Genomic DNA, 26,251 nt, shown 5'->3' with positions numbered 1-26,251 from the left:
GCAGTCTTCCTCATCATTATCATAATCATCATGATTGTCTCATTCTTCTTCATCTCCCTTTTCTTGAAGATGCTTGCCGCCAGGTTCGTCATGGAACTTAGATGTATGGCTGCTTCAACAGCGAATGAAGGGTAGGCATTAATCTAAAGGTTGTCCCAACTGTGTGGCATCCAGCTTCCAGGCTGCTGGTCTAGCTGTACTGAGCAATAAACCAGAAGCTTGTGGTTCATGGTCATTGCAAACAGGTTCATTAGAGGAATTCAGCAGTTACCATGTAGCCTCACTTTTGAATATAGTGATCACTTAGTGGTAGAATCTTCTCACAGAATGTTTTGATGCTGTAAGCCTCTGCTTACAGGGATATGACTGCTAGATGATGCACCAGAATTATAACTTATCAGGAGTACAGCATTGTGTAATAGATTTGATTTATTGTACTGTACTAAGAACATCTTGAGTATGAAATTTAAGGACCCATAAAAACCAAATTAACACAATAAAACCATAAATTTCTGTTGAAGATCATTCATCCCTGATCACTTGTGTGTATGTAAAGCAGGTAGTTGATATGACTATTTGTATGGAATATGCAGGTGAGGAGTAAGTACTTTGGGTGGATTTGATAGGTGATTAATTTGCTAATCCTCTGATGAAAAGGGTTAAGGCATCATTTTGCTTTAGCCATTATATAATTAAATTTTCATGTTTCCAGTGCCCCTGATAGATTCTTATCTTCACTTCGATTGATGGTGGCAGATTGCAGAATCTGTTTATAAAGACAACTATTGAAAAATAGCTCAGCCTTCCTCTAGTTAATGCTATGACAGGGCCCATATGTTCCACAACACTTAGGTTGCAGTCACAAGGCATTCAAATTTATGTACAGTATATCTATTTTTTATTTCATGGAGTATTTAAGTCAAGCATTGCCATGTCTCGAAACCATTTTTTTTTTTTTTTTTAACTTTCTCTTGCTCATGCTGGTTATTGTAATTACACATGGAAATGACAAAAATTAACTAATAACTTAAAACTTAAGAAAACTAAAGTAATTCATTAGCTGATATCTGGTGCTTGTTTACACTCTATAGTCCAATTCCACTTAAATAATTTTTTAGCAAACAGTTACTTGTTAAAACACCACATACAGGAATAATTACAATACAAGTAAATCAGCTCTCCAGTAGGTAGTAGCTTCCCAACTAACAGAAGCAGGTTTTAGCACAATTTTAATTTATATGGCTATGACTCAAATAATTCAAACTAATTTCCTCATGAAGTTTGCACGTAACAGAATAGAGGGTCCTCTTTATTTTATTGTTAAAGATGCCCACTGTGACCACACATCTGAACAGGAATTGATGGCAATTTTGAGTGTTTGACAAATGAATGAATCTACTATAGTTACTTACAGTAGATCTCTTATCTGGTCCTACTCTGCTGAAGGTGCTTTGCAGTGCCTGCAAATTCATTTTTCATCTATAGGTATGTGTGGATGTTTGAAGAATCATATGGCATACTCCATACCAGTTACCAAATACTGTCATAACACTCAAATAGTAAGGAAGTCTTATGAAATTCTTTATATTTTCAGTCCTCTTAATATTAAGTGGTAGTGCATTGTACGGTCTTGGAGCTGCATATTTGAATGCTCTAAAATTAATATTCAAAGTGCAACTTTGCTCAAATGGATTTAAGTCACCTATAGCCAGTCCTGCATTGAAATTTTGTCGGCTGTATTATGTACAGCACATCTTTTAAGAACTTCAATGAAAATTTAGTCATTATGGCTTCATAAGTCATAGCACATAAATGCTATTCTAACTTTGAGAAGTAGCCAGAGCAATTAAAACCATTGCGGGAGTAATCCTATCCCGAGGTGCAACACCCTCTCTTAATCTCACCGTTCTGTTTAGTATATTTTGTAGCTTTGCAAGTTGTATCTTTGGTACATTATGAGAGTTCAAGCAGTCCACTCTATTGATGAGAATTCATCTCGAGATGGTCGACAGAATATTATCAAGGTACTTTTTACCAGATGCAGTATATATAAGATAATATCCAGTATTCTTTCCTTACAACATTATTGATTTGAGCACAGAGATAAGTTACAGTCCAGCAGCACACATGAATTTTATCGGGGCTCTTAACACATTTTTCTTCTCCAATATGAATTCGGTGTTATTTTCACTCAATTTTAGCTGCTTGAATGCCATCCATTTATTAAAACTGGTGAGAACACTATTTGGTTTCCCATTTGTATGCTAGGGATCATCAATGGACAACTAGGACTGAACCTAACATTAATTTGGGCCACTCCTTTTCTTAATACTTCATATGATAAGCATGAGTTTCCAGTCTGCAAGTATTCAAAGGTTTCGTCAGATATTCCAATGGATTGTAAGTCATTTAGTTGTTCATGAGTAAATGTAGGCCACACTAAGGTAACGTAAAACCAGGATACCTCATTTACCCTCACAGAAAAGTATTTACCCTGTTTAGGAGAGTAGATAGTGGTTCAAAAAGCATGTCTTTTGGACATAAATGATATTTGGAAAAGGTATGTTTGAACTGAAGTTTTGATAGTCAAATATGCCATACCAAAATATGTAACTTGCAGATAGAAGTGCTGGTATTTATAATTTTTAACATTATATCAGAAAGGCATGAGAATTTTCCACTCCCAGCATATAGAAATATTGCTACTGGAATAACTGAACTGTTTGTTTCCTTTGCCTCGTCAGTAATTTAAAGAATTTCGTTATTAACTGTTAATAACGAAATTCTTTAGATTAAAGACAAGACAAATAAAAAATCCTCCAAAGTTTCTGCCGTGCAGTCGAGTTTTCTGTACAGCATAAAATCAAGGCCACCGAAAAATAAATCCACCTTTCAGTAGTCTGGGTATAATGCTGTATGAGCCAAGACCCATGATTCTTTAACCACGGCCCGGTGGTGGCCTGTCCTATAATGTTGCCAGATGCATGATTATGACTAACATGAACCTTAAATAAAATAAAAACTGCTGAGAGTAGAGGGCTGTAATTTGGTATGTTTGATGACTGGAGGATGGATGATCAACATACCAATTTGTAGCCCTCTAACCTCAGTAGTTTTTAAGATCTAAGGGCGGACAGAAATGTGGACAGACAGACAAAGCCGGCACAACAGTTTTTCTTCCACAGAAAACTAAAATCGAAATTTACATGGACTTGGTGTGTAAGAAGGTTTTTTTCATAATTAATAGAAACTGGGCCATAAGGATGCAAATTTACATTGGTAGAATATTCGAAACTGGCGCCCGTCGCACTACGTCGCAAGGCTCATCAAAAAGTAAACACAAAACAGCATAGGAAAGAAGAAGAAGAATGCGCCTCTTCCCTGCAGCAAATGGCGGGGCGAGTTTTGCGCTTTTTCAGTCAAATTAAAGAATTTATCATTTGGAGCTGGAGTTACCTCTGGGCTGCGTGGTTTCTCTTGGTTGTGTCTGTCATTTATTACCTCCGTGGGCCTCTCAAAATCACAGACAACATTGGAATGGGTGAGTGAAAAAATGTATTTTTTTCGCATCGGATTTTATGGTTTAGGTCAATCCCATATTAGGTCATTGATCTTTTTGGTTTCGAATGCCATTGCACTTGTTTTATGGCCTACGGTCGAGTAATATTGCTGGTGTTAAGGTACAAGAGCTGTCACCGTAATGCTGTTTCGTGTTTAGTGTTTTTTAGGCAGACTAACTAAATTGCCAAAGCTAGGTAGACGAGTGTATGAGGCTATTAGTTTAGGCTTAGGCGGGCTAGGCCTGTACTATAGGGACGGGGTACTTCTTACTTTTTGTGTCGCCTAGGATATGGCAGGTAATTAAGGATATGCCTATAGACTAGGCCAGTTTTTACATAGGCTGGCATTTTTGGTAACCTGGCGCTATAAGATAAGACTTGTATTATTTATCCTATGTTATTTATTTCTAAATTCTCAGCCCTTCAGGTAGGTGTCTTCCTTAGTTCTTAGCCTTTTAGTTTGTACAAGGTACTGGATTGACAGATTATTGGATTGCATAGGCCTGGCTGGTATTTGTAACACAAACCTGTATGTTGTTACAATTGGTCTTCATACAACCATAAAGCTCACTTTTAGAATTTTTCCTCTGTCTTAAAATAACGTTTTGGAATTTTTATGATTATCCATACTTGATGTGTGATGCATTGTTCATTTAATCTTGGGGACGTTCTGATGTCTCGTGGTGAAACCCATTGCTCGCAACAAATTGGAAATCAAATTTTCTGGAATTATACAAAAAACTGTCTGAATACCCTTGTTTCACAGGTTTTAGAATTTCTAGTTGAAAATTATGTACCAGCTTTGCGTATGTTGTATTTGTTTACTATAGTAGGGTATTTAGTATTACCTGCTAATTCCTTAATAATTATGGGACACATGGTTTGAAGCTGGGTTTCTTAAGGTTGGTAGGGTATGTTAAATTGGGGTTTCTGCTTAAATGGTGTTAAAAGTCACAGAAAGTACAACAAATGGAATTTGGTTAATGCAGTATCAGGCTTTACTTCAAAGCTTCACATATCTTCTTATTGGTTTAAAGTTATTTTCAAAAATAGGCTAATGACAAGAAAAGTTTTAAGGAATGAACAAAATCATCTCAAGAAATATTAATGTATTTCAGTTGTCACAAATAGCTTGTTTGTGTGAGTGAAACCTAACCTAACCTAGCCCGAATCTTAATTTTAACCATGATTTGCCATAAGTACAAATGAGAAGAAGCAAAACTTAAAAATACACTTTATAATAGGGAACAACTATAAAAATTTAGTGCAGCCTTTTAATCACTCTTGAAGAGGTTTTACAAGCTGTTAAAGCCAGGCATAATGAATACTGATAAAAAAAAGAACTGTATTCATTACAAGTGAACATTTATATGCATTATAGTTCTGATTTTATACTGAACAAGTGGCTACATTTTTTATTTGCCATTTGGTATTTTTCGGTGAAAGTCTAAAACATTTCATCCAAATCTTTGTTTCTGTGCATGTGTTTTCTGGGCTTGTTAAAGGTAGATTAAGATTGTTCTTTATGTGGTAAAGTACATGAATATTACAAAATTCTTTCTCTCTCTTAAATGCGTCATAAGCTACTTCAATTTAGATTATGTACTGTAGGTTGAATCCAAGGGTAATTATATATTGCATTGTTTACTGATACAGTTGTACAATATGAAACATTGTATTAAGGGATATTAACTATTTCAAAACTTGAGTAAAATAACAACAGAAAGAGGACATATACAGATAGACAGACAGACATTCATAAAGTTGCACATGGAAGTGCGGTTTGAATTTAATTGGCAAATGAACTGAAAACATTACCTGTAAATTTAATGATGGTCAATATGGTATTAATGATAATATAAACCTTATATGCATACACAGTCACATACAGTTCAAACTTATTTTATATTTTATTCTTACTTGTGTAGTTTCATTCATTACAGAATTTGATAGCGCGTAAGACCCTTCTCAAAACTTATGAGTGAAATAATGCTAACTAAAAAGAAAGGGAATAAAAAATGAGACAAGTTCTTGCATGTATGTTACACATTACACTACATGTATATAGAAATGATTTTTATTATGACAAGATAATAACAGTACATAATAGTTTAGAAAAACTTGTAAGGTTGTATAAGATTTTGGTTATACTGTATAGGTTTTGTTTATAGATTTGGGTAGAGGAAATTCAATATCACATAAGCTCTGAATTGTTTATTGGTTGACTGTATGGAGAAAGTTGCTTGTATGATTAAGATAGAATATCAGTTTTCATCATTCATTCATCAGCATTACTTATTTGGGTAGTGTAACTAATTAATTTCTCAGTAAATACATGACCATATATTTTTGCAATTAATTCTCTTGTGTGTACCCTATCCCTACTTTTGTTTATCCTTTTGCGATTTTTGTTTTTGACCTTTAAAATGAGTGGCAAACTACTCAATTTTGTTTTCCCATGTCGCTACATCAAAGAGGTACATTATTATCATAGGACGTACTGGGACTACAGTGAGAAACTGGGGTGGGCAAAAACAGGAAGTGAATGGCTAAACAGAAATGGCAGAATTTAAGCAGAATGCAAAAGCCAACAGGAAAGAAAAACAAGATAAAAGCAGGAAAATACAGCCATGATAATTACATGGATACTTTTTAATGTAATTTAGGGTGCCATCTATTGTAGACTGATGTAAGGATATTGCTGAAGGTAAAATAATTTATACAACATATTGAATATTGACCAGTTCTTCTTAGACTAGCTTTCAAACTTATTACCTACCTATTCATACTCTGTTTACCCAGGCAGTTTCTATTGTAGTTGCTGTCTTACTGCAAGTGGTGCTTAAATCATATTTTTGGGATTGCTTATCAAGGAAATGCAGCAAATAAGCATAAGCCTGGGGCTTTTAAGTGTGTATTTTGTACTCTTGGAAATATGACTTGGGATCAAGTCTTACATGAATTGAATGATAAAGGATAAACTTTTAAAACTTTAGCTAATGTTTTAGTTGATGCTAGTAGAAATTTTTATTATAAAAGATTCATAGATAAAGGTATTCTTCGTGAATGGAGGGTACCGGTACTTCTAAGAGAGGCTTCAGTTGCTGAGTTTAGTTTCGCAAGTATTGGCATTGCTTTACAAGTGAAGCCTGAATGCTTGCTTATTTTATTGAATTTTGTAAATGCTGTTGTTTGTTAAAAGATGTTATTAGGTTAGATTATCATTTAGTCAGGAAATTAAAGTTATCAAGATATAGGCCATGAAATTTTTACAAGTACTAGACCTGTATAGTGTACATTTTGAGTGGAGACATCATGTGTATGGAAGGTTATGCAAGTATACTGGTAGGCTTCTTCGGGTGCTTTTTGAAGTGAAAAGTAACACTGTTGTTACAGTAAAGTATATATATAGGCTATGTTTCCCAAGTGAAAAGTGAAAAATGAGAGAAGTGCTTACTGAATTTTTTGAGATATTGAGGATATGGGATATTCAAGAACATTTAGAGTAATGCCGATGTAGCTAATTTTCATTATTTTCTACTTTGATGTTGGTTTTATTGATATTACCTCTGTATTGAGAGGTTCCTGCGAATGGTCAGCTCACATGAAACCAGCATGGGGCTCATACTGTATAATATCTAGCAAGTGAATACTACTGTAGGAATAAATGGAGACCAGTAAAAGATCTTAATAAGAAAATTCACCCTGGAAGCTACGGTAGCCTTATGCCCAAAAAATGTGGATTTTTTAATGACATATTGTTCACACTATTGGCATGATTTATGTTCACCCAGCCAATGTGCAAGATTTTTTAAGGTAGGCATTTGATGTTGGATAGTTTTCGTATGATTATGTGTGCTGGTCTTGTGTTAGTGACTGATTATTTATGGTTGAGGTTTCTTATGTCTGACATCAGTGATTTAGTCACTAACTGTTTATAGTTGAGGTTTCTTATGTTTGACATTAGTGATTTCTGATAAAATCAAGTGCCAGTAATTAAACGATCTCGGCTGTTTGAGTTATTTTTGTGGATATATATATATATATATATATATATATATATATATATATATATATATATATATATATATATATATATATATATATATATATATATATATATATATATATATATATATATATATATATATCAATTCACAGAAACCAAGGTAAATATAATGTCCATATTGAGTGTGAAAATTTAGTTATATTTTTTATTATTGTTGTCACCTGCCCATCAGGGTAGTTTTCAAGAGCAAATTGCCCCACCTTTACCAGAAATATAATCCTAACTTTTTGTTCAATTAAATCAATTGATGAAAACTCGGCGAAAAGGAATTTATTATTTGTCACTTAAATTCATTCCCAGACATATTTCTGTTTCTTTCCAATAAGGTGGATTTCCCAGTATCGAGGAAATTTTTGATGGATTTCAAATCAAATTTTTGTTAAAGGGAAAGTTGGTGTAATTTTTAGATGGTTGTGAGTGTGGCTCCAGTTTTTTTTATTGGCGCAGGTATCAAAGTTTATAGTAGTTTTTTTCTGCTATTTTTGCTGTTGTTTTATTTCTTTGTTCAGCTTTAACCAATTCGTCGAAAGAACCAGCCCGGCAAGCTGCCCGTTCTCTCGGCCCTCAAGAATTCCCAAAGTTGGAATTAATGTATAAACATCTACAATATATGCTTCCTGAATTATCTCGGCATATTAAAATTAGCATCCAGAATTTTCCATAACGTATTGAGTTTTTAGTAGGTTTTATTTGCAGAATAATCTGCTTGTTCCTAAACCCTGATTATATCCTAAACCTTTCCTTTATAATGATGTAATTCTTGTGGAATCGGATCGGCTCTTGATTATATCATCGTTCCCGTGGTTAGACTTTCACCTCTCGGAATTTGTCCTTATCAGAGAAATACCACGTCCAAAACAAAACAAAAAATAATTACACGTCCGTTTCCCGTACCTAAACGCATTTCATAGTAATAGAATGAGTTTTACGTCAGTTTCCCTTATCTAAACGTATTCCAGCTTTACGTCACAGTTTCCCTTATCTAAACGCATACCTTAACTTTAATAGAAGGAATTTTACGTCCTTTCCCCCCAACTAAATGTATTCCCTAACCTTAATAGAATCATATGTTCACTTCAAATATCCAAAGACGAAACGAGGTCAGCCCTCCCCTCACCCTCCCCCAACACACACACTTTTCGCCTTTAACTAGAATTAGATCTTCAGTTCCCCTCGGAAATAATTTCCGGGACTCGCTCTTCCCGTCGTTCGCCAGAAGCGGGCTTTTCTTAATTGGTATTAGATCCCTTCTTGCCTTTAGAGTAATTTGATCTCTCTCTCTCTCTCTCTCTCTCTCTCTCTCTCTCTCTCTCTCTCTCTCTCTCTCTCTCTCTCTCTCAAAAGTTTCTTTGAAGACAGATAAGATTTTATATATATATATGTTTAAAATCTTGGGTTATACAGTATTAGAAAGTGGATACATATCTGATTTTTAAGTCTGCAGAAATCAGCATTACACTTTCATATTGCTCCTATGATTATTGATGGTTTTCATTCAGATTAGGTGGAGAAGTAAAGTATTATGATCCTCACTGTAAGACGATTTGATAATGACATCTTTCGTTAGTTAGAACTTAGTTTTTGTGTATTTTTAGCGAACGTAACGATTTTGTAATATTATTATTGTTATATTGATGTGTACGTCAGATTTTCAGATATTATTATTATTATTATTATTATTATTATTATTATTATTATATTTTGAAATTAATAGCTGTTTCTGCGGCATTTAATTTGTACTCTGTACAAATCAAATGCCGTAGAAACAACTGTTATTATTATTATTATTATTATTATTATTATTATTATTATTATTATTATTATTATTATTATTACTGCTAAGAGATTAACAATTTCGTGAAAAACAATCTGTGTAATAAAAATCCAAAATTATTTAGTAAAAATATAATTGTGGACTTTTATTACACATTATTATTATTATTATTATTATTATTATTATTATTATTATTATGATGATGTCTGCAAAGACTTTACCCCTTGCTATTTTCATCCACCGCTGGAGAACCGTAGTGAAAAATAAATGAGGTGCCGGACGCCCCCTGCCTCATTCCACTCGGCAATCGGCGTGATTTAGCGGGCCAGAGATAAGTCCAGATCCCAGACGACGTGTCTTAAAAGTCTCTGTCGTCACAGGACTTCAAGTTGATGTTTGGTGAACTCTTCGAAAAAAACTGGCGTCCCCACAGCGATAGGGGTGCGATACCGAAGAAATCGTTGTACGGAATTCAGTTTTATAATTATTTTAGGACTTTTTTTTTTATTTCGTGGAGGACGTCGTCTTCGTTCTCATAAACATTCATGTTGTAGGGGTTTTTTTTTATTGCGAACGTACATTTGTGCCAAAATGGGTACTTTATGTAATTTATGTTTAAGCGATATTGGCTCTTGGTAACTGGAAAAGGTACAATTCTGTGCTAAGCACTTTTCGTATTTAAATATATATATATATATATATATATATATATATATATATATATATATATATATATATATATATATATATATATATTATATATATATATTGTGTGTGTAATTGTAATATTAAATGCCCTCTTAACTTCTTAATTATCGCTTTTTTTGGATATTGCTTGTCACTACAAAGCCTTAAGATTCAAGTGCAAGAAATATGAAGAAATTATAATGTCCGGTAGTGGGAAACGAAAATCATAATTTCTTCATATTTCTTGTACTTGCATCTTAAGGCTTTGTAGCGATAAGCGTATCCAAAAAAAGCGCGATGAATTCGAGAAGTTAAGAGGGCATTGTGGCTATTACCAAGGTCAAGAGAGTATTGATACTCTCTACTACAGTTAGATATGTATTTGGTAAAAAGTGACCAGAAGATTCTACACACACACACACACACACACACACACACACACACACACACACACACACACACACACACACACACACATATATATATATATATATATATATATATACACACACACACACACTCGTACACTCGCACGCGCTTATGTGATTGCATTCTCACAGTGTGTCTATGTATAACACAAGATCCAGAGAAATCCTCATTAATAAACTTGTCATAACAGGGATGGGGTTCATGGAACTCACGAAATATTGCATTGACCTGCTTATTACCCATGCTGTACGTATCAAGATCCAAAGAAAAGGCTTGCATATGTAGTTGATGGTAATTTATATCCACCTTATGGCTCTGGTGGAATTGATGAGCTTCTGGAGAGTTGCATATGATAAAACAGGTCATTAGTGTTTGCACATCCTTGAGTTTTTTGTTTTTTCATTGATGGTAAATGAAAAAACTGCTTACTATTGATTTTATCACTATATTACTCTGGCTGAGCTGTGACCTTATATTAATATTTTAGTAGCTATGCATTCCTTGCTGTTAAATATTTGATTATACTCCGTAGGGGAGGTAGGACCATCATTGTACCTCTCTCGGTGCACTGTAGGCATTACTTAAGGTTCTTTGCAGCGTCCTTTCGGCCCCTAGCTGCAACCCCTTTCATTCCTTCTGCTTTACCTCCGTTCATATTCCATTTTTTCCTTCTTACTATCCACCCTCATCTAATAATTGTTATATGATTATTTTCAGCCCTGAATGAACCTTACAGGCCCAGTGTTTGGCCTCTGGCGCAAATTTTTGTTATTCCAATTTTAATATTTCGTTAGTTCAGTTCTAAACCGATTCACTGTAATGCGTTCATGAAGAGGTCGCTGAATTTTGTACTCATCCCTTTTCATGAAGTAATCATTCCTTTTCATTGGTCTTGTGATACACTTGAATTCACTCTTAGCACTTGTCTCCTGAATGTCTATATTCTTCCCTCTTTCAAGAGTCGTTTAGGGCATGATTTTGTTTGCCTGTCCCATCGGCGTTTGTGTTGAAGAAATTATCACCCGTTTGTTGAAGCAGCTTCTCATTTATGAATCAAAATAAAAAAATGTTGCGTCATATTGAACGATAATCTCAAATATGTGTATTTTTCATGTTGCTCCTGTTGTGTTTCAGTTTTCACAGATAGGCTAAATTTAGTTACAGTTATACAGTAAAACATATTTATGCAGTGGAAGTATTTATAAATACAAATGGTTTCAACGAACGCTTTGTGAAATGTCTAATTATAATGAATTTTCTCTGACGATACCGTATGAGGTTGACTACGCCAGTTGTAATACTAAACTATGAACCGTAAATTAATTTATGAATTGCATTTGTAATGTATTGAGCTAATCTTGCGATATCTGCTCTGCATGATGCAACTTCCACATTTTCTGTTTTTGACGCGGCCGGATATTAGGCCATCAGCTGTACAGCTGGGAAAATGTCAAGGGAAATGTGTGATATTTGGACATCATATTCTCTTCATTCAAATGCTATGATTAACAGGATGAGATATGCTCTAGCCCTCGGCAGTTAATCGTTGATCGACTCAAATGTTATCATTCCACTTACGATAGCGTTGAAAAAATAGGCAGTTCGTTTTATATATATGTACATCATGCACCACACACCCATATATATATATATATATATATATATATATATATATATATATATATATATACATATATATATACTGTGTATATATATATATATATATATATATATATATATATATATATATATATAGAGAGAGAGAGAGAGAGAGAGAGAGAGAGAGAGTTTATAGCCTAGTGGCAAAGTACTGGACTCACATGTGCAAGGTCTATGGTTTGATACCAGCCTGCCGACCGCCAGTTAACCCATTTATGAATGGGTATTAGTGGCAGCTGGGTGTCACCAAAAAAAAAAAAAATGGCATGGACTTCCAGTCTCATTCCTAAAGACTTGCTGAGAAGCTGAAGGCTAGTGAATTTCACACGAATCACTATAAATATATTGAAGCTTTTTACTTACTCATTTTTGAAGGTGAGGTCGAATGCCCCGATAACTCTCTCTCTCTCTCTCTCTCTCTCTCTCTCTCTCTCTCTCTCTCTCTCTCTCTCTCTCTCTCTCTCCCTGCTGTGGGATATTATATGAGGAACATTACATTGTATTTATATTTAGTTTCATCGTAAACAGAGATATACAAACAAATACGTGACGTACGTTGAAACTGTATCCCATGTGCGTCACTCTCATGCACTCAGAATGAAGAACCTTGACAGGTTCTCTCGAGTCTGCCGTAACCCTTGAGATCCGTTACTTCGGATCACTTATAACACCTGCGATTCTTGACCGCTAGTAACCATGGAAACCCTTAATTTTGTGACTCGTCACAAATTTGGAGTTCCTTAATCTCCTGTGACCTGTTGTGACCTTAAATTACACCTGAAAACTTTGACACCTTGTAACATCTTGCTTCCTGAATGGCTAGTCTCTTGTAATTAATGAGGTACTTAACCACTGGAAGTTCTTGACACCGCTTGACCTTGGAAAGCCTTGACCCAATTCCTAAGATGCTAATCCTTCTGACCTTTGAAGCCATAGTCTCTTGGAACTTAAGAGTGATTCTTGATAACCTTCTCACTTTACACCCCTTGAAGCCGTGATCCCTTGTCATCATACTTAACGGCAATATTGATCGTATGTAACATCTCTTACCTGTCAGGTCTTTTGACTCCCTTATTATTTTTTTTTAGTTTTTGAGAAGCTTGATCCCTTTGACCCTTGGGAGGCCGGGCACCACGTGACCCCAGAGACCAGAACCTGTGATCTTGGCCCTTCATAACTCTTGTGACTTGAGAGGGCCTGGGGCCCTTTGCAATTTGCCCTTGTCGACACGGCCAGACCTATTTAAGGCGACGACAGGAGGTCTTTTTATTTTCGTCTACAGCTGCTGTCATTGGATGTCAACGGAAATCCGGCAGATATATATATATATATATATATATATATATATATATATATATATATATATATATATATATATATATATATGCGCGTGTGTGTGTGTATTAGTTTAATTTTTTAGGAATACTTTTGCACATATCTTTTTTTATTTTGAAGTTGCATGGTTTTCTTGTTTTAGTGATGGGTCGATGAGAACTTAATTTGCTTGTGTGTGTGTGTGTGTGAGAGAGAGAGAGAGAGAGAGAGAGAGAGAGAGAGGAGAGAGAGAGAGAGAGAGAGAGAGAGAGAGAGAGAGAGAGAGATGAGGGACAGCAGTTATCAGTAGCCGAACAGTAAAAGGTGGGTTATGTAAGCTGCTAAAGGTAAACTCATTATTAGGTGGCTCAGGGCAATCAATTGAGAGTGTTCCGGTTATTTGTGGCCTGTTTTGATTGGACTAGTACCGCCTTTTGTTCTTTTATTGGCGGGTTGTTAGGGAGATTGAACATGCAGTTATTTATGCAAGCTTCCGCAAAAGTACTCCGCCGATATACAGATGAGACTTAATAGGTATGACGGGCGCATCTATATTCTAGAAATCTCTGTTCGTTTATATACCTGTTATTTTTAAAGGTGACGTTATGCATCGTCCCAGAACATTTGTTTTTCATTTCAAGGGGCATTGATGTAGCAGCAGGTATCAAGGGCATCTAGTTGAAGCATACGTTTACGCAATTCATTTGTAGGTGTGCGGTTATACATAAAATTAATTCTTGCTTATACAAATATGTCTGTGTGCATAGCTTGACTAATATTTAGCTAAGAACAGTTGGCTAAAGATAAGTTTTTTTAAATAGACAAAAAATATAATTTTATAGTAATTCTTTTGAACACATTTGGAGTTTCATGATTATAGGTTTATTAAACGATGTTTCTGCAAGGCGGGAAGAGCATGAAAATTGTAAAGCTTGGAAAATTACCTTTTATATTCAAACTTTTAATTAGATAGGTTTTCAATTTGTGAAAATGACTTCCAGCTAAATTAATCAAAATTTGAACCTTGATACCAAGTTTGAGAGAGAGAGAGAGAGAGAGAGAGAGAGAGAGAGAGAGAGAGAGAGAGAGATCAATACGACATCTGGGGATGCTGCGCTGGCCTCTCGCGCGCGTCAGCGAAGATGCCAGTTAGCCTCGTATTGCCTGCATTTAGCGGTTGTTATTTTTTTTTCAGAGGGAAATAAGTACCTTTCGTAAACTATGCTCTAACTATTAAAGTTCGGAAAAAAACGCTTCTGTTCCAGTCGTGCTTAGCAAAATTTTGCAGGATTATGATTCCGTTCTCACAAACTCCGGTTGAAGTTAAACGAGCCAGTTTCAGGTTAATCGCCCATTTCGCTTCCGTTAGTTTCAAACCGCCGTTTAAGATAAACAGTTCAGAACAGTCGAAAACGATACGCCATCTTTTTGATTGAACCGAATGGAGGCAAAATCTTTGAAGTGAGGAAACTTCGTAAAGGAGATAGACTCCAGAAACTGAAGGGGTTGGGAGAGGGCAGGGGAGGGGAGGGGAGGGGTCAGAGCCGAGGGGAGGAGGAGGAGGAAGAGTAGGATTAGGCCCCCCTCCTGGCGTCGCAGTCGTGGTAGCCGCCACCGTTGTCTCTCTTTCTCTTGCTCTCTCTTTCCCTCTCTCTCGGTTCGTCGTTATTGTCGCTGCCGTGGCAGTTAGCGACCGACTCGACGGGGGACTTGACCGTAAGTGGCGAGCATGGATAGCCATTGTGCCGCTTTGCCAAATATTTCTGGACCACGCTGCCCCAGAACGATGTGGGTCGATTTTCGACCCGCGTGTGTCTGTGTTTGTGTTAACGAGTGTGAACGTGTTTCCAAACGTAAACTTTAAACTCATCCTCAACCGGGATATCTTTAACCGCTAGTTTTTATAATTTTTATTTTTATACTTTTTTCATTCTTTTTTAATTTTTTTTTTTTTTTTTGAGTGAAGGATGTTCTGTGAACCCGCCTCAGGATGTCATGTTACTTTTGGATCAGTTTGTGTATCCGTATTCTCATTCGTTCTGCCGTGTGTTGTGATCCCTGTACCAGGTTGTCCAGGGTTTGGGGTGAATGAAACCAGAATTTTCATTGGGTCATTGGCAAGGAAACAGCTTGCCAAGTGTTTATTCACGGCGATGAGTCTATGAAGCATGTTTGAGGTTTTATATATACAGTGTGTATATATATATATATATATATATATATATATATGTGTGTGTGTGTGTGTGTGTGTTATCAGAACTGGACCTGCCTATATCAATATGAAGTTGACTTAATTCACAATCTTGTAATAGTGTTGTGAGTGGATATGAAATTCGTAAAAAAAAAGAAAAGAAATTTATTGCCTTACCTTCTCTCCCTTTACCAAAGCAGCATTTACCCTGTGGTAAGAATGGAAAAAATGAATACCGACATTGTATGAATGGGGCCTCTCTAGTCAGGACCCAGGTGCTCGTAGAAAGAAAGGTCGAAACGAAGTCCTCGAACTAAGGGGATACTTAACCTGAAATCATTCCCTCAAAACCTGGAGCAGAGAGGACTTGCCGGGTGCCCAAGGCTTACGTCACCATGTTAGATTGTAAGTTGATGATCAGTCATTTTAGTTAATGGTTTATGTTGTGTGTATGTTATGTAATGATTTTAAGCGTAACGTTATCAGGGATCATTCATGTGAAAATGTTTGGTTTATGCTCTGTCTTGCTACAACGTGATATATATATATATATATATATATATATATATATATATATATATATATATATATATATATATATATATATATATATATATATATATATATATATATATATATATATATATATGACTTGAGTGTTTATTGTTCTGTCGGAATGGGAGGCCCTCGACAAGAGTGAAACCATTCATAAGATCTCTCTCTCTGAATAAATCATATATTAATATTCAACAGCATAAAATCTGATTATATATATATATATATATATATATATATATATATATATATATATATATATATATATATATATATATATAACAGTATATATATAAATTGTTGCCAGCGACTACCATAATAGTAGTAATAATAATGCAGAAGTAATGATAATGATAAGTGTTTCCATTGTCCTGTATTTCAGTTTCCTGTTATGTTCGTTCTGACGCGAAAGTACTGCGAATTTTTATTAGAAAGCTGATCAGTTATATGCAAGTAAGCTATGGCTTGTACAAAGCACCTATGCATTTACTTGATTACTCAAATGTCAATTTCTCCCATGCTCGAGCCGCAGCCATCACGAGTGTTACCCAACAGTTGATGCATATCTGTGTTGACTTTATTAGCGAATTACATACCCGGTCGTCACTAGGCTGTGTTTGGTCGGCGCCATCGTGGTAGAGAGAGAGAGAGAGAGAGAGAGAGAGAGAATTGTGGGTAATGAATTGTTCCTACAGTACTGAATGGAAGGGTTTCGACGAAATATTCTCACCCCCCACCGGGCCAGACTCGTTCTGTGAATATTCTTTGCACGCGTGTTTACCCCATCAGAGTGGAGGACCCACGCTAACACTGGTAACAAGACCGCAATATGGACTAAAGACAGTGCATATACTCATAATTTGTATAGAAACAAATATAAGACAACATCCGAGCATATATATATTGTATAGGCAAGAATGTATATTAAATCTTCCTTTGCTGAGAGAACTCAAACAACCGCATGAGATGCGTGCTATAAATAATTCATTCATGTAAGTTGACGTAATTTTACCCATTGGCGAAGCCTCTAAATATCAGCCTTTGCCGCTTTGGAAGCTTACTTAAGCGTTTTGGACGTTGCATTACGTTTTGTTCGAACCGTATGGCATTTCTTAATTATCACGGATTTTTTTAAATGCCTTTCAGTTTTCATGCATATGATTTTGTCATTTATTTACCAGCATTCAGGATCAAAGTTGTTATTCATCATGAATTTAAACGGCACCATAGAATCTCTATAGGTTGAGATGGTTTGGACATGTGGTAAGAATGAGTAAAGGGGGCTTGGATGGTACCTGTTGAGCGGGAGGCATAGGTTAGGATGGCGTGCTAAAAAAGTGGCTGAGGATTTGGAGAGGAAAGGTTTAGCAGAGGGAGATGCTAATGGCAGAAATAGAAGTAGGGGCGAAGAAGACTGAATCCTTGTACGTTGAAAGAAATTGAAGTATTAAATGGGAAAATTCTGAATAAACATTGAACTCTTTTCTTGTTTACTCTCCCGAACAAATTACATATTAACCTCGTTTTAGGAAACCATCATCATATTCGTAATTTTTCAGTAAGAATAATCAATTTTAGACGCCCGATCCGTTTATGGTGTTACGGTCATTGTGCTTAACTTGTGTTAAAGAATTTACTGTTTAGCAAGAGGTGGCAGAGTGATAGAGCTTTCGAGAATTAACTCTCTCTCTCTCTCTCTCTCTCTCTCTCTCTCTCTCTCTCTCTCTCTCGTATCCTGGGCATCAATATTTGCAGCAGGCAAGATTTCACATCATTCCGTTATATGGACATCATTGTTTGTATTGGTGACCGAGGCAAGTAATGAATACTTGTTTCTAAACCATTTCTCGACCCGTTAATCAAGTCACGCTATCACCTGTGGTTATGTGTAATGTATTTTAATTTGATTTGGGAAAAAAACCCTGATTATCCTGTTCAGCGTTACAGCTGGTAGTAAGTCGTGTAATTATTATATTTAAATTAATCAAAAGAATACTATAATTATCACTAGTTAGGTTTTGGCTATAAAAAGTGGAGAATTTCGAAAATAGGCTTTAAAATTGGAAACAATAGGATCGCGGTGGGTCTCCCCCCCCCATGTGCGATGCGATAGAGAAACTGATGAATGGATTGCTTGATAATTTTTGTTAATCTACCCCGAGTTGAGTTTTAGCCTACATTGGTATAAGAGGTTTTCATTCTGTCCAGGATTTTGATTATTATTGGTATTTAACTGTAGAAATATTAGTTTGCTGAAATACGGAATTATTTTCCTTTAGAATATATAATCGTGAAAATGAAACACGCTATAGAATGCCTGCATGTGAACTAAGTAAAGAATAAAGTAAAGAAAAGACTGGGACGATTATTCGTGAAATCATTAAAAAGATTGATAGCTAAAACTAAACCAATAAAATAAAAAAAAACCTGAACAGATGAGTACGGAATCAAAATTTGAGAACATCGTTTACATTGCCATTGCCCTACTTAATATAAAAACAAGTGAAAAATGCGCAATCGAGTTTTCTGTACAGCCGCTACAGCGTATGATCAAGGCCACCGAAAACAGATCTAGGCTATCTTTCTGTGGTCTCGGTATAATCCTGTATGAGCCGCGGCCCGTGAAACTTTAACCACTGCCCGGTGGTGGCCTGTCCTCTATCGTTGCCAGAAGTACGATTATGGCTGACTTTAACCTTAAATAAAATAAAAACTACTGAGGCTAGAGGGCTGCAATTTGGTGTGTTTGATGATTGGAGGGTAGATGATCAACATACCAATTTGCAGCCCTCTAGCCTCAGTGGTTTTTGAGATCTGAAGGGCGGAGAGAAAAAGAGTGCGGACAGCTTAAAGTGAGGACGGACAGACAAAGCCGGCAGAATAGTTTTCCTTTACAGAAAACTAAAAAAGAATTGTGGCACCCGAGGTGATTCACCCGCAACAAATAGCGGTAAATACACAATACACAGAGCAGTACACAATTGAAAGGTTTTTGAGTGTCCCTTTCCGTCCTTAACTCTGGATGTTCCTTCCATTGCACGGATGAGATGAAATTTCTTTTCCTCCACTTCCAGGCAGTGAAATAACCCTCTACCCCCCATTTGGCGGGTAATGCCGTCAGTGCACCTCATGTGGTACACTGTAGGCATTATTAAACGTTTTTGGCATCGTCCCATTGGCCCCTAGCTGCACCACTTTGTAACCTTTTTAATTATCTCTGTTCCTACTTCATTTGTTCCATCTTCCTGTCCAACCACTCTTTCTCCGTCTTGTCACTTTAAGCACTGAATGGCCGGAAGTGCCACAGTGCTTGGCATTTTAGCTCTTCGTTGGGCGAGTCGGTAGAGCTGTGGAATGGCACTTGCCAGGCCCGAGTTCGAGTCCCCGGCCGGCTGATGAAGAGTTAGAGGAATTTATTTCTGGTGAAAGAAATTCATTTCTCGCTATAATGTGGTTCGGATTCCACAATAAGCTGTAGGTCCCGTTGCTAAGTAACCAGTTGGTTCTTAGCCACGTAAAATAAGTCTAATCCTTCGGGCCAGCCCTAGGAGAGCTGTTAATCAGCTCAGTGGTCTGGTAAAACTCAGGTACACTTAACTTTACTTACAGCCAGAGTTTGAGAAATCAATTTCAAAATCAGTTTCACTTTAATAACCAATTTCCCTGGTTTTTATAACCATTCATTCTTGGTAGGCAAGCCTGTCGCCTCTTTAGAGGACTCAGGTTCCACATTATCCGTGTGTGACAAACAAAGTAGTGTTGTATCATAACTGGACCTGCTAATCATACTATACATATAACACTGCCCTAAAATGGAAAACTGCAGTATCTGCAAAATTTTCGGAATTGAGATGTGCCACTTATTGGGCTTGTGAAACAATACTCAAGTTACTGCAGTTTCAGAATGATTCTTCAATGTTTTCCGCGAGTAGGCCTATTTAGGGGGTCCCATTTGCACTATCTGCAAAATCAGTAGTAAGGCAAAGGAGTATCTACCTACCATTTTTCTTAGTTTTGTACTTTTGCAGATACTGCTACAGTCTTCCATTTTAGGGCAGACCACCCCTCATGTTTGGCAATGGGGAGGAGGCAGTCAGGAAGTCAGTAGCCTATCATCATCATCACCAGAGTAACGGTTTGCTCTCCTTATGTACATTTTTAGTACCCGTATCCCTCGGCAGCATAAGGGGGCGAGCTGGCAGATGAGGCGGGGGGGAAAAAATCGTTCTGGCCGTGTCGTATGAGCCTTTTCCTATAATCTAAAGTTATATGGTCCTTATGACAAGCTGGGCAAACCTCGATAGTCCGGGATTCTCCTATTCATGGCATTGGATTCTCTCTCTCTCTCTCTCTCTCTCTCTCTCTCTCTCTCATTGCCTTCAAGTTTGTTGGGGGGAATTTGTTGAGTCTAGTCAAGAGTATTCTTTCACAGGTGGATTTTTTTTACATGTGAATGTCTTGTAGGATAAACTGGTCAGGTTTAGGTTTAGAATTCATGGTAATCAATAACCCTTGAATAATAATAATAATAATAATGAAATCCATCATTATTCACATTTCAAAAATGTTAGGTATTCAATCTTTTTCAGCATTGAAATATGGATATGGTACTTTCTGCTTTCTGCACACACTGATGCTTTCCACAGCAGTCGACTGAGTACCATTTACATAATTAACTGCCTAGATTAACAGGTCGTTCATTCTTCGCTCTGATCGAATTTGGCCTCCTCGGTCGTTAGGAGAATGCTATAAGTACTTGAGAGAGAGAGAGAGAGAGAGAGAGAGAGAGAGAGAGAGAGAGAGAGAGAGAGAGAGAGAGAGAGAGGAGGAAATTACGCGCAGAATTGTCAGGTTAATGTTATGAGGAAGTGATGAGAGTGACGGGTTTCCTTTTGAGACAAAAGTACATTATTTAATTTATCGACCTCGATAAGATTATAGCGATAACCGCGTACTACAATCAGTCGATTGTTACTTCGTAGATAGATCTTCCTAGAAGTACTGTAGTAACGATAAGATTATCACTCGGGCATCAGGTCGAATTTCATTTTAACTTTATTTATTTGTTTATTTTTTGTTACCTCGACTATTTATGAACCCTTCACGCCTGTGCCTACCAAAATCGGGCATTTTTGACGCCTCTGTATTCTTCTGTGCTTCCTCAATCATTTCATCCACTGTAGGCATTATTTAAGGTTCTTTACAGCGTCCCTTCGGCCCCTAGCTGTAACCCCTTTCATTCTTTTTACTGTACCTCCGTTCATATTCTCTTTCTTCCATGTCACTTTCCACCCTACCATAACAATTGTTTCAACATTATTTACAGCGCTGCATGACCTCAGAGATCCCAACGCTTGACTTTTGGCCTACATTTTATATTCCAATTCAGACATTTCTTCCGACGTGATATTTTCTCGTACGAAGACAAATTGAAAAGGAAGAGGGAAGAAAGTGGAAGCCTAACTCCACGGGAGGGGAGAAGCCCCCTCCTCTTTAAAGGAAGAGTGGGAGAGGTGTGTGGGGGAGAATTATAGGCATTAGGGAAATTGGAACCAGGGACACAGTTCGAAGAGAAAATATCATATAAAAATCACATTTTATGTTTCCGTCCCTGCCAAGACCCTGCCAGATCGGGATCTGTTGATGAAACTTAATTCTGCTAATATTTGAATAGAAGCTGATTTTATTTACTTTTTTGCTTCTTGGCGTTCAAGCTATTATTATTATTATTATTATTATTATTATTATTATTATTATTATTATTATTATTATTTAAAAATTATAAAATACTCACAGTAGCATGAGTCTTAAAATGGAGAAACAAATCCAGTTATGTATATGTACTGTACATATATTTACAGATGAATCAGTATAAATTCATCTTTAAATATATATACATATACATAACTGTGGATTTGCTTTTCCATTATTATTATTATTATTATTATTATTATTATTATTATTATTATTATTATTATTATTGTTGTTGTTGTTGTTGTTGAGAGTTTGCACAAATATGAAACGAGCCTTGTATACCAAAGTTCAAGCTGCTGTTATTATTATTATTATTATTATTATTATTATTATTATTATTATTATTATTATTATTATTATTATTATTTATTTATTTATTTATTTCTTTATTTATGAATTTCACAAACACATACGAAACGAGCCTTGCAAACCAATAAGAAGGAAGCACGGAGCCGCAAGGAAACGCGGAAGCCTGTCTTAAACTCATTAGCACCAGTATTGGCAAGATTAGTTAGACTGTTCCCTTAGAAAAAAAAAAAAACGCGCTGGGATTTTCCTTGCATTCGGTTTAGTCACTGGTTTGGGATACTTCCAGACCACCGTTGGAGACGTCTCCTATAAAGCGTGAAATTGTTAGAACTAAAAATTATCAAGAGTTTTAAGTTGTCTGGAACATATTAAAATGCTGTAGTATTGAATGCCAAATTTTCATAGTTTAGAACAGAAATAGAAGTTGTGTTAATACTGAAAGCGAAATGTTCAGGCAAGGTCTAATGTATTCTGCAGACCTTTTATGCAGGTATGATAGCTATTATCGTACGATATGAACTGTGATTTTTATCTGTTGAATTTTAACAGCAAGTACTCTGTAATACGATACTCTAAATGTAGTTGTTAAAACCAATTTTTTAGGCTTTGGTTAAAACTGTCTGACTGTATGTGTGCAAATACCGTATAACAATCTTTATGTTGGAGCTTAAGTTTTTGTTTATATGGATTGAGGCCACACTGATTAATCCTTCTTTCGAAAGTCATTAGCTTACTGGTTTTATCTTTGATCCCACAGTTATCCTTCAAGAAACATCACCACCACAATTTAGGCGATACTACCTATGGGTAACAACTAATTCGAAACACATCTCTATATGTGATCACCTAGAAATGAAGGACATATGGATACAATCATATATTACTATGAAAATATGGCGAGGTATATATTATTGTTAATTTTTGTAAACTAATGGTTTTTTACATGAGAGGAAAGGTCGCCAGGTTCAATAAAAATGTGTGGATCCTATTTTGCTATAATTATGTATACTATATATATGTATATATATAAAGACAAAATCCGCGAAGGAAAGAGAAACAATGGAGTACTGCAAGGCCTTTCGACATATAGTCCTTTACTTACCAGTCTGCTAAGTAAAGGACTACAAGTCGAAAGGCCTTGAAGCACTCCATTGTTTCTCTTTCCTTCGTGGATTTTGTCTCAATTTATATATTCACCACGTTCTATATTTTCGTGATTCAGTTAAAGATATATGTAAATATATATAATTATATATATATATATATATATATATATATATATATATATATATATATACACACACACACACACACACATAAAATATCAACATGCGCAATACATATTGGAGTATGCGGGCAAATGCATATCATTCAAGGAAATTCGTCTACTGCTTACTAAGAAAAGATCATTGACTTATCTCCGATGTCCCCATCAGCTCTTCCTTCATTTTCACGCGAAAATGATAACGTCCAAATAATCTTCTGATAAGGGTGGGTTAGCAGGGTCTGAACGGTTCACGGAATAAGTTAGGTCGTATTTCTAAGTAGAAATTTTTTTTTTCTTCACATGAGCTTTTATTTAAATTACTTTCGAATTATTCAGTTACAGGAGGGAGATCTCGTTTGGAATTCGTTAAGACTTGTTAATTTTGTTAATCAATAAAAGCGTCTTTTTGGTATTGATAGAACCGTGTTTTTTATTTGAGGCGTAATTTTTGTAAATTAATAGAACTATTTTTTGTAAATTAATAGAATTGTATTTTTTGTAACTTAATAGAACCGTATATTTTGTATATTAATAGAACCGTATATTTTGTAAATTAATAGAACTGTATTTTTTGTAAATTAATAGAACCTTATATTTTGTAAACTAATAGAAACGCATATTTTGTAAATTAGTAGAACCGTATATTTTGTAAATTAATAGAACCGTATATTTTGTAAATTACTAGAACCGTATATTGTAAATGAAAGAACCGTGTTTCATGTAAAATAATAGAACCGTATTTCATGTAAATAATTAGAACCGTATTTTTCGTGAATAATTAGAACAGACTCGGGCAGAAGGTGGCATTGTTAGCTTCTTGTTGGTCTATTAGTACTCTTTTAACGTGTTCTGTAGTTGGAAGCATTGTTCATTAGGTTGATTCTACGAAGTAAAACCGTTTAAATCGCGTTACGTAACATTGAGAGGATTAAGCGGAAACTTGGTAAATGGTGATTGCCAGCTGATGAACGTAAACTTGATAGTCGTTTGAGTTTTTCAAACGTACCTGTTGTTAAGAAGTTGATCGTGTGTTTAAATGAAACCAGTACTTTATTTAATGTCTTTTGGACTACGGTACCGGTAGGAGTAGGGGTGATAACCTGAATAGGGAAAATTGTTTGTATGTATATATATATATATATATATATATATATATATATATATATATATATATATATATATATATATATATATTATATACATATGTGACATATGAAAGAACGCTGATTTTTTTATATGGGAGTGGTTAACTAATTGCTAGAAAAGAAACATTAAACGTTTTAAAAAATCACATTAAGGGGAAAAGGAAGGTTGGGTACGAATAGTTAGTAAAAGGACAAAACGTATAGACTAGTATCGAAAATCTCACGGTACTGATTTACAGTCGCATCGAGCAATAAGATGAAACCAAACAGTTTAAGTATGGTGGGTATTGATGTTTATAACTATGGGAGGCCATATGTTCTTCTTAAAGCTAGCAATTTGCAGTAATTTCATGTTCACTGTTGATATCTTATGCCATTATTCCTTATTATGATTAAACTGTATTCATTTTCTAATTTACATTCCCCTTAATATTCGCACAGTGTGCCTGCCTACTCACCAGCAACGTATTGTCGAGGCCGTGTTTAGACCCACGCTCAAAATGCTGGAAGTCATTGCCTTTTAATTCCTCCATAATAACTGCCATTGTGAAGGCTCTTATTGAGCGGCGACCGATCGCTGGGGTTAATCGATTGGAAATCATTCGGCGTCGCAGCATCCGTGTTCATTAACGTCCCAGATGGTTTCCTTCTGACGTCCACCCCCGCTCCCACCCTCAACCCCTCGCTCTCCTTATCCTGGGACGTGTCAGGACACGTCACGTATTGAACTGGCGAGTGTTTAGGTGGTGAATTTGGAGTCTCGGGTAAGACCTGTTTTGTTTAACCGTGAAAAAATAACCCTCGGAGTTCGTGACTTCTCTTATACATCGGGCAGTTTTGTCCTCACCGAAATTGGCACCAGTTATTATAGTGCTCAAGTATAATGTTTATTTTAAGAGGTTAGTCCTACCAGAGGAAAAAATATTGGCTCGTAGGATACTTGTTCTGACGCCAAAGTCTTCAGTGCACTGTAACTGGTATTACGTAATCGGTACACTACAATCCTGGTTTGTATAATTTCGATACAAATAAAAAAGCACCCAGTAGATTGATCTGCCGTACGTCTAGACAACATTCCTCTCTCTCTCTCTCTCTCTCTCTCTCTCTCTCTCTCTCTCTACTCTTACCTCTCGTTACCATAGCAACACTTGTTGCGTAGGAGACGTCAAGACTTGCTCTGGAAAGAGAAGCGACACGGTTGCGGGGTTACTAATTTTACCTATGACGGAGAGTTGACCCAGCTATTTTAAATCCCTTTATATTACAGACAGTTTATTTCCCTTAAGAAGTCACCGGGGTCAAGGTCAAGGAAGGGGCTTTGGGTAGAAAGATAGGGAAAGCTTAGTCACTTCATTCGATAAGGTTGAAATTGGTTGTTTTTGGCCAGATATTGAAATGGCGTCCATTGGGTGGTGATGGGTAGCAAAAAATTCTGCTATACCTAAAGTACTGGCTGCGGCTTCCATTGTAATATTTAGCAGACGATCATAGGACTCTCTTCTCTCTCTCTCTCTCTCTCTCTCTCTCTCTCTCTCTCT

At 36.0% G+C, this 26,251-nt stretch overlaps 1 protein-coding gene across 2 annotated transcripts in view; it reads left to right on the top strand.

Moving 5' to 3' along the window:
- The first annotated feature begins 3,344 nt into the window (after nt 1–3,344).
- LOC136847808 (protein ST7 homolog) overlaps nt 3,345–26,251 on the top strand; it is a 56,187-nt gene continuing 33,280 nt past the window's right edge. Inside the window, exon 1 of one of the 2 annotated variants that reach the window (XM_067119732.1) lies at nt 3,345–3,541. In XM_067119732.1, coding sequence (XP_066975833.1) covers nt 3,391–3,541 — 151 coding nt within the window. In that variant the 5' untranslated portion in view covers nt 3,345–3,390. Of the gene's footprint in view, nt 3,542–15,883; nt 16,089–26,251 lie in introns of those variants that run through there. The other variant, XM_067119733.1, reaches the window with a different exon arrangement.

This window comes from Macrobrachium rosenbergii, chromosome 17, assembly GCF_040412425.1.
Source record: "Macrobrachium rosenbergii isolate ZJJX-2024 chromosome 17, ASM4041242v1, whole genome shotgun sequence".
Lineage (NCBI taxonomy): Eukaryota > Metazoa > Arthropoda > Malacostraca > Decapoda > Palaemonidae > Macrobrachium > Macrobrachium rosenbergii.
Note: the sequence above shows the minus strand (reverse complement) of the source record. Positions and strands in the feature narration are given on the sequence as shown.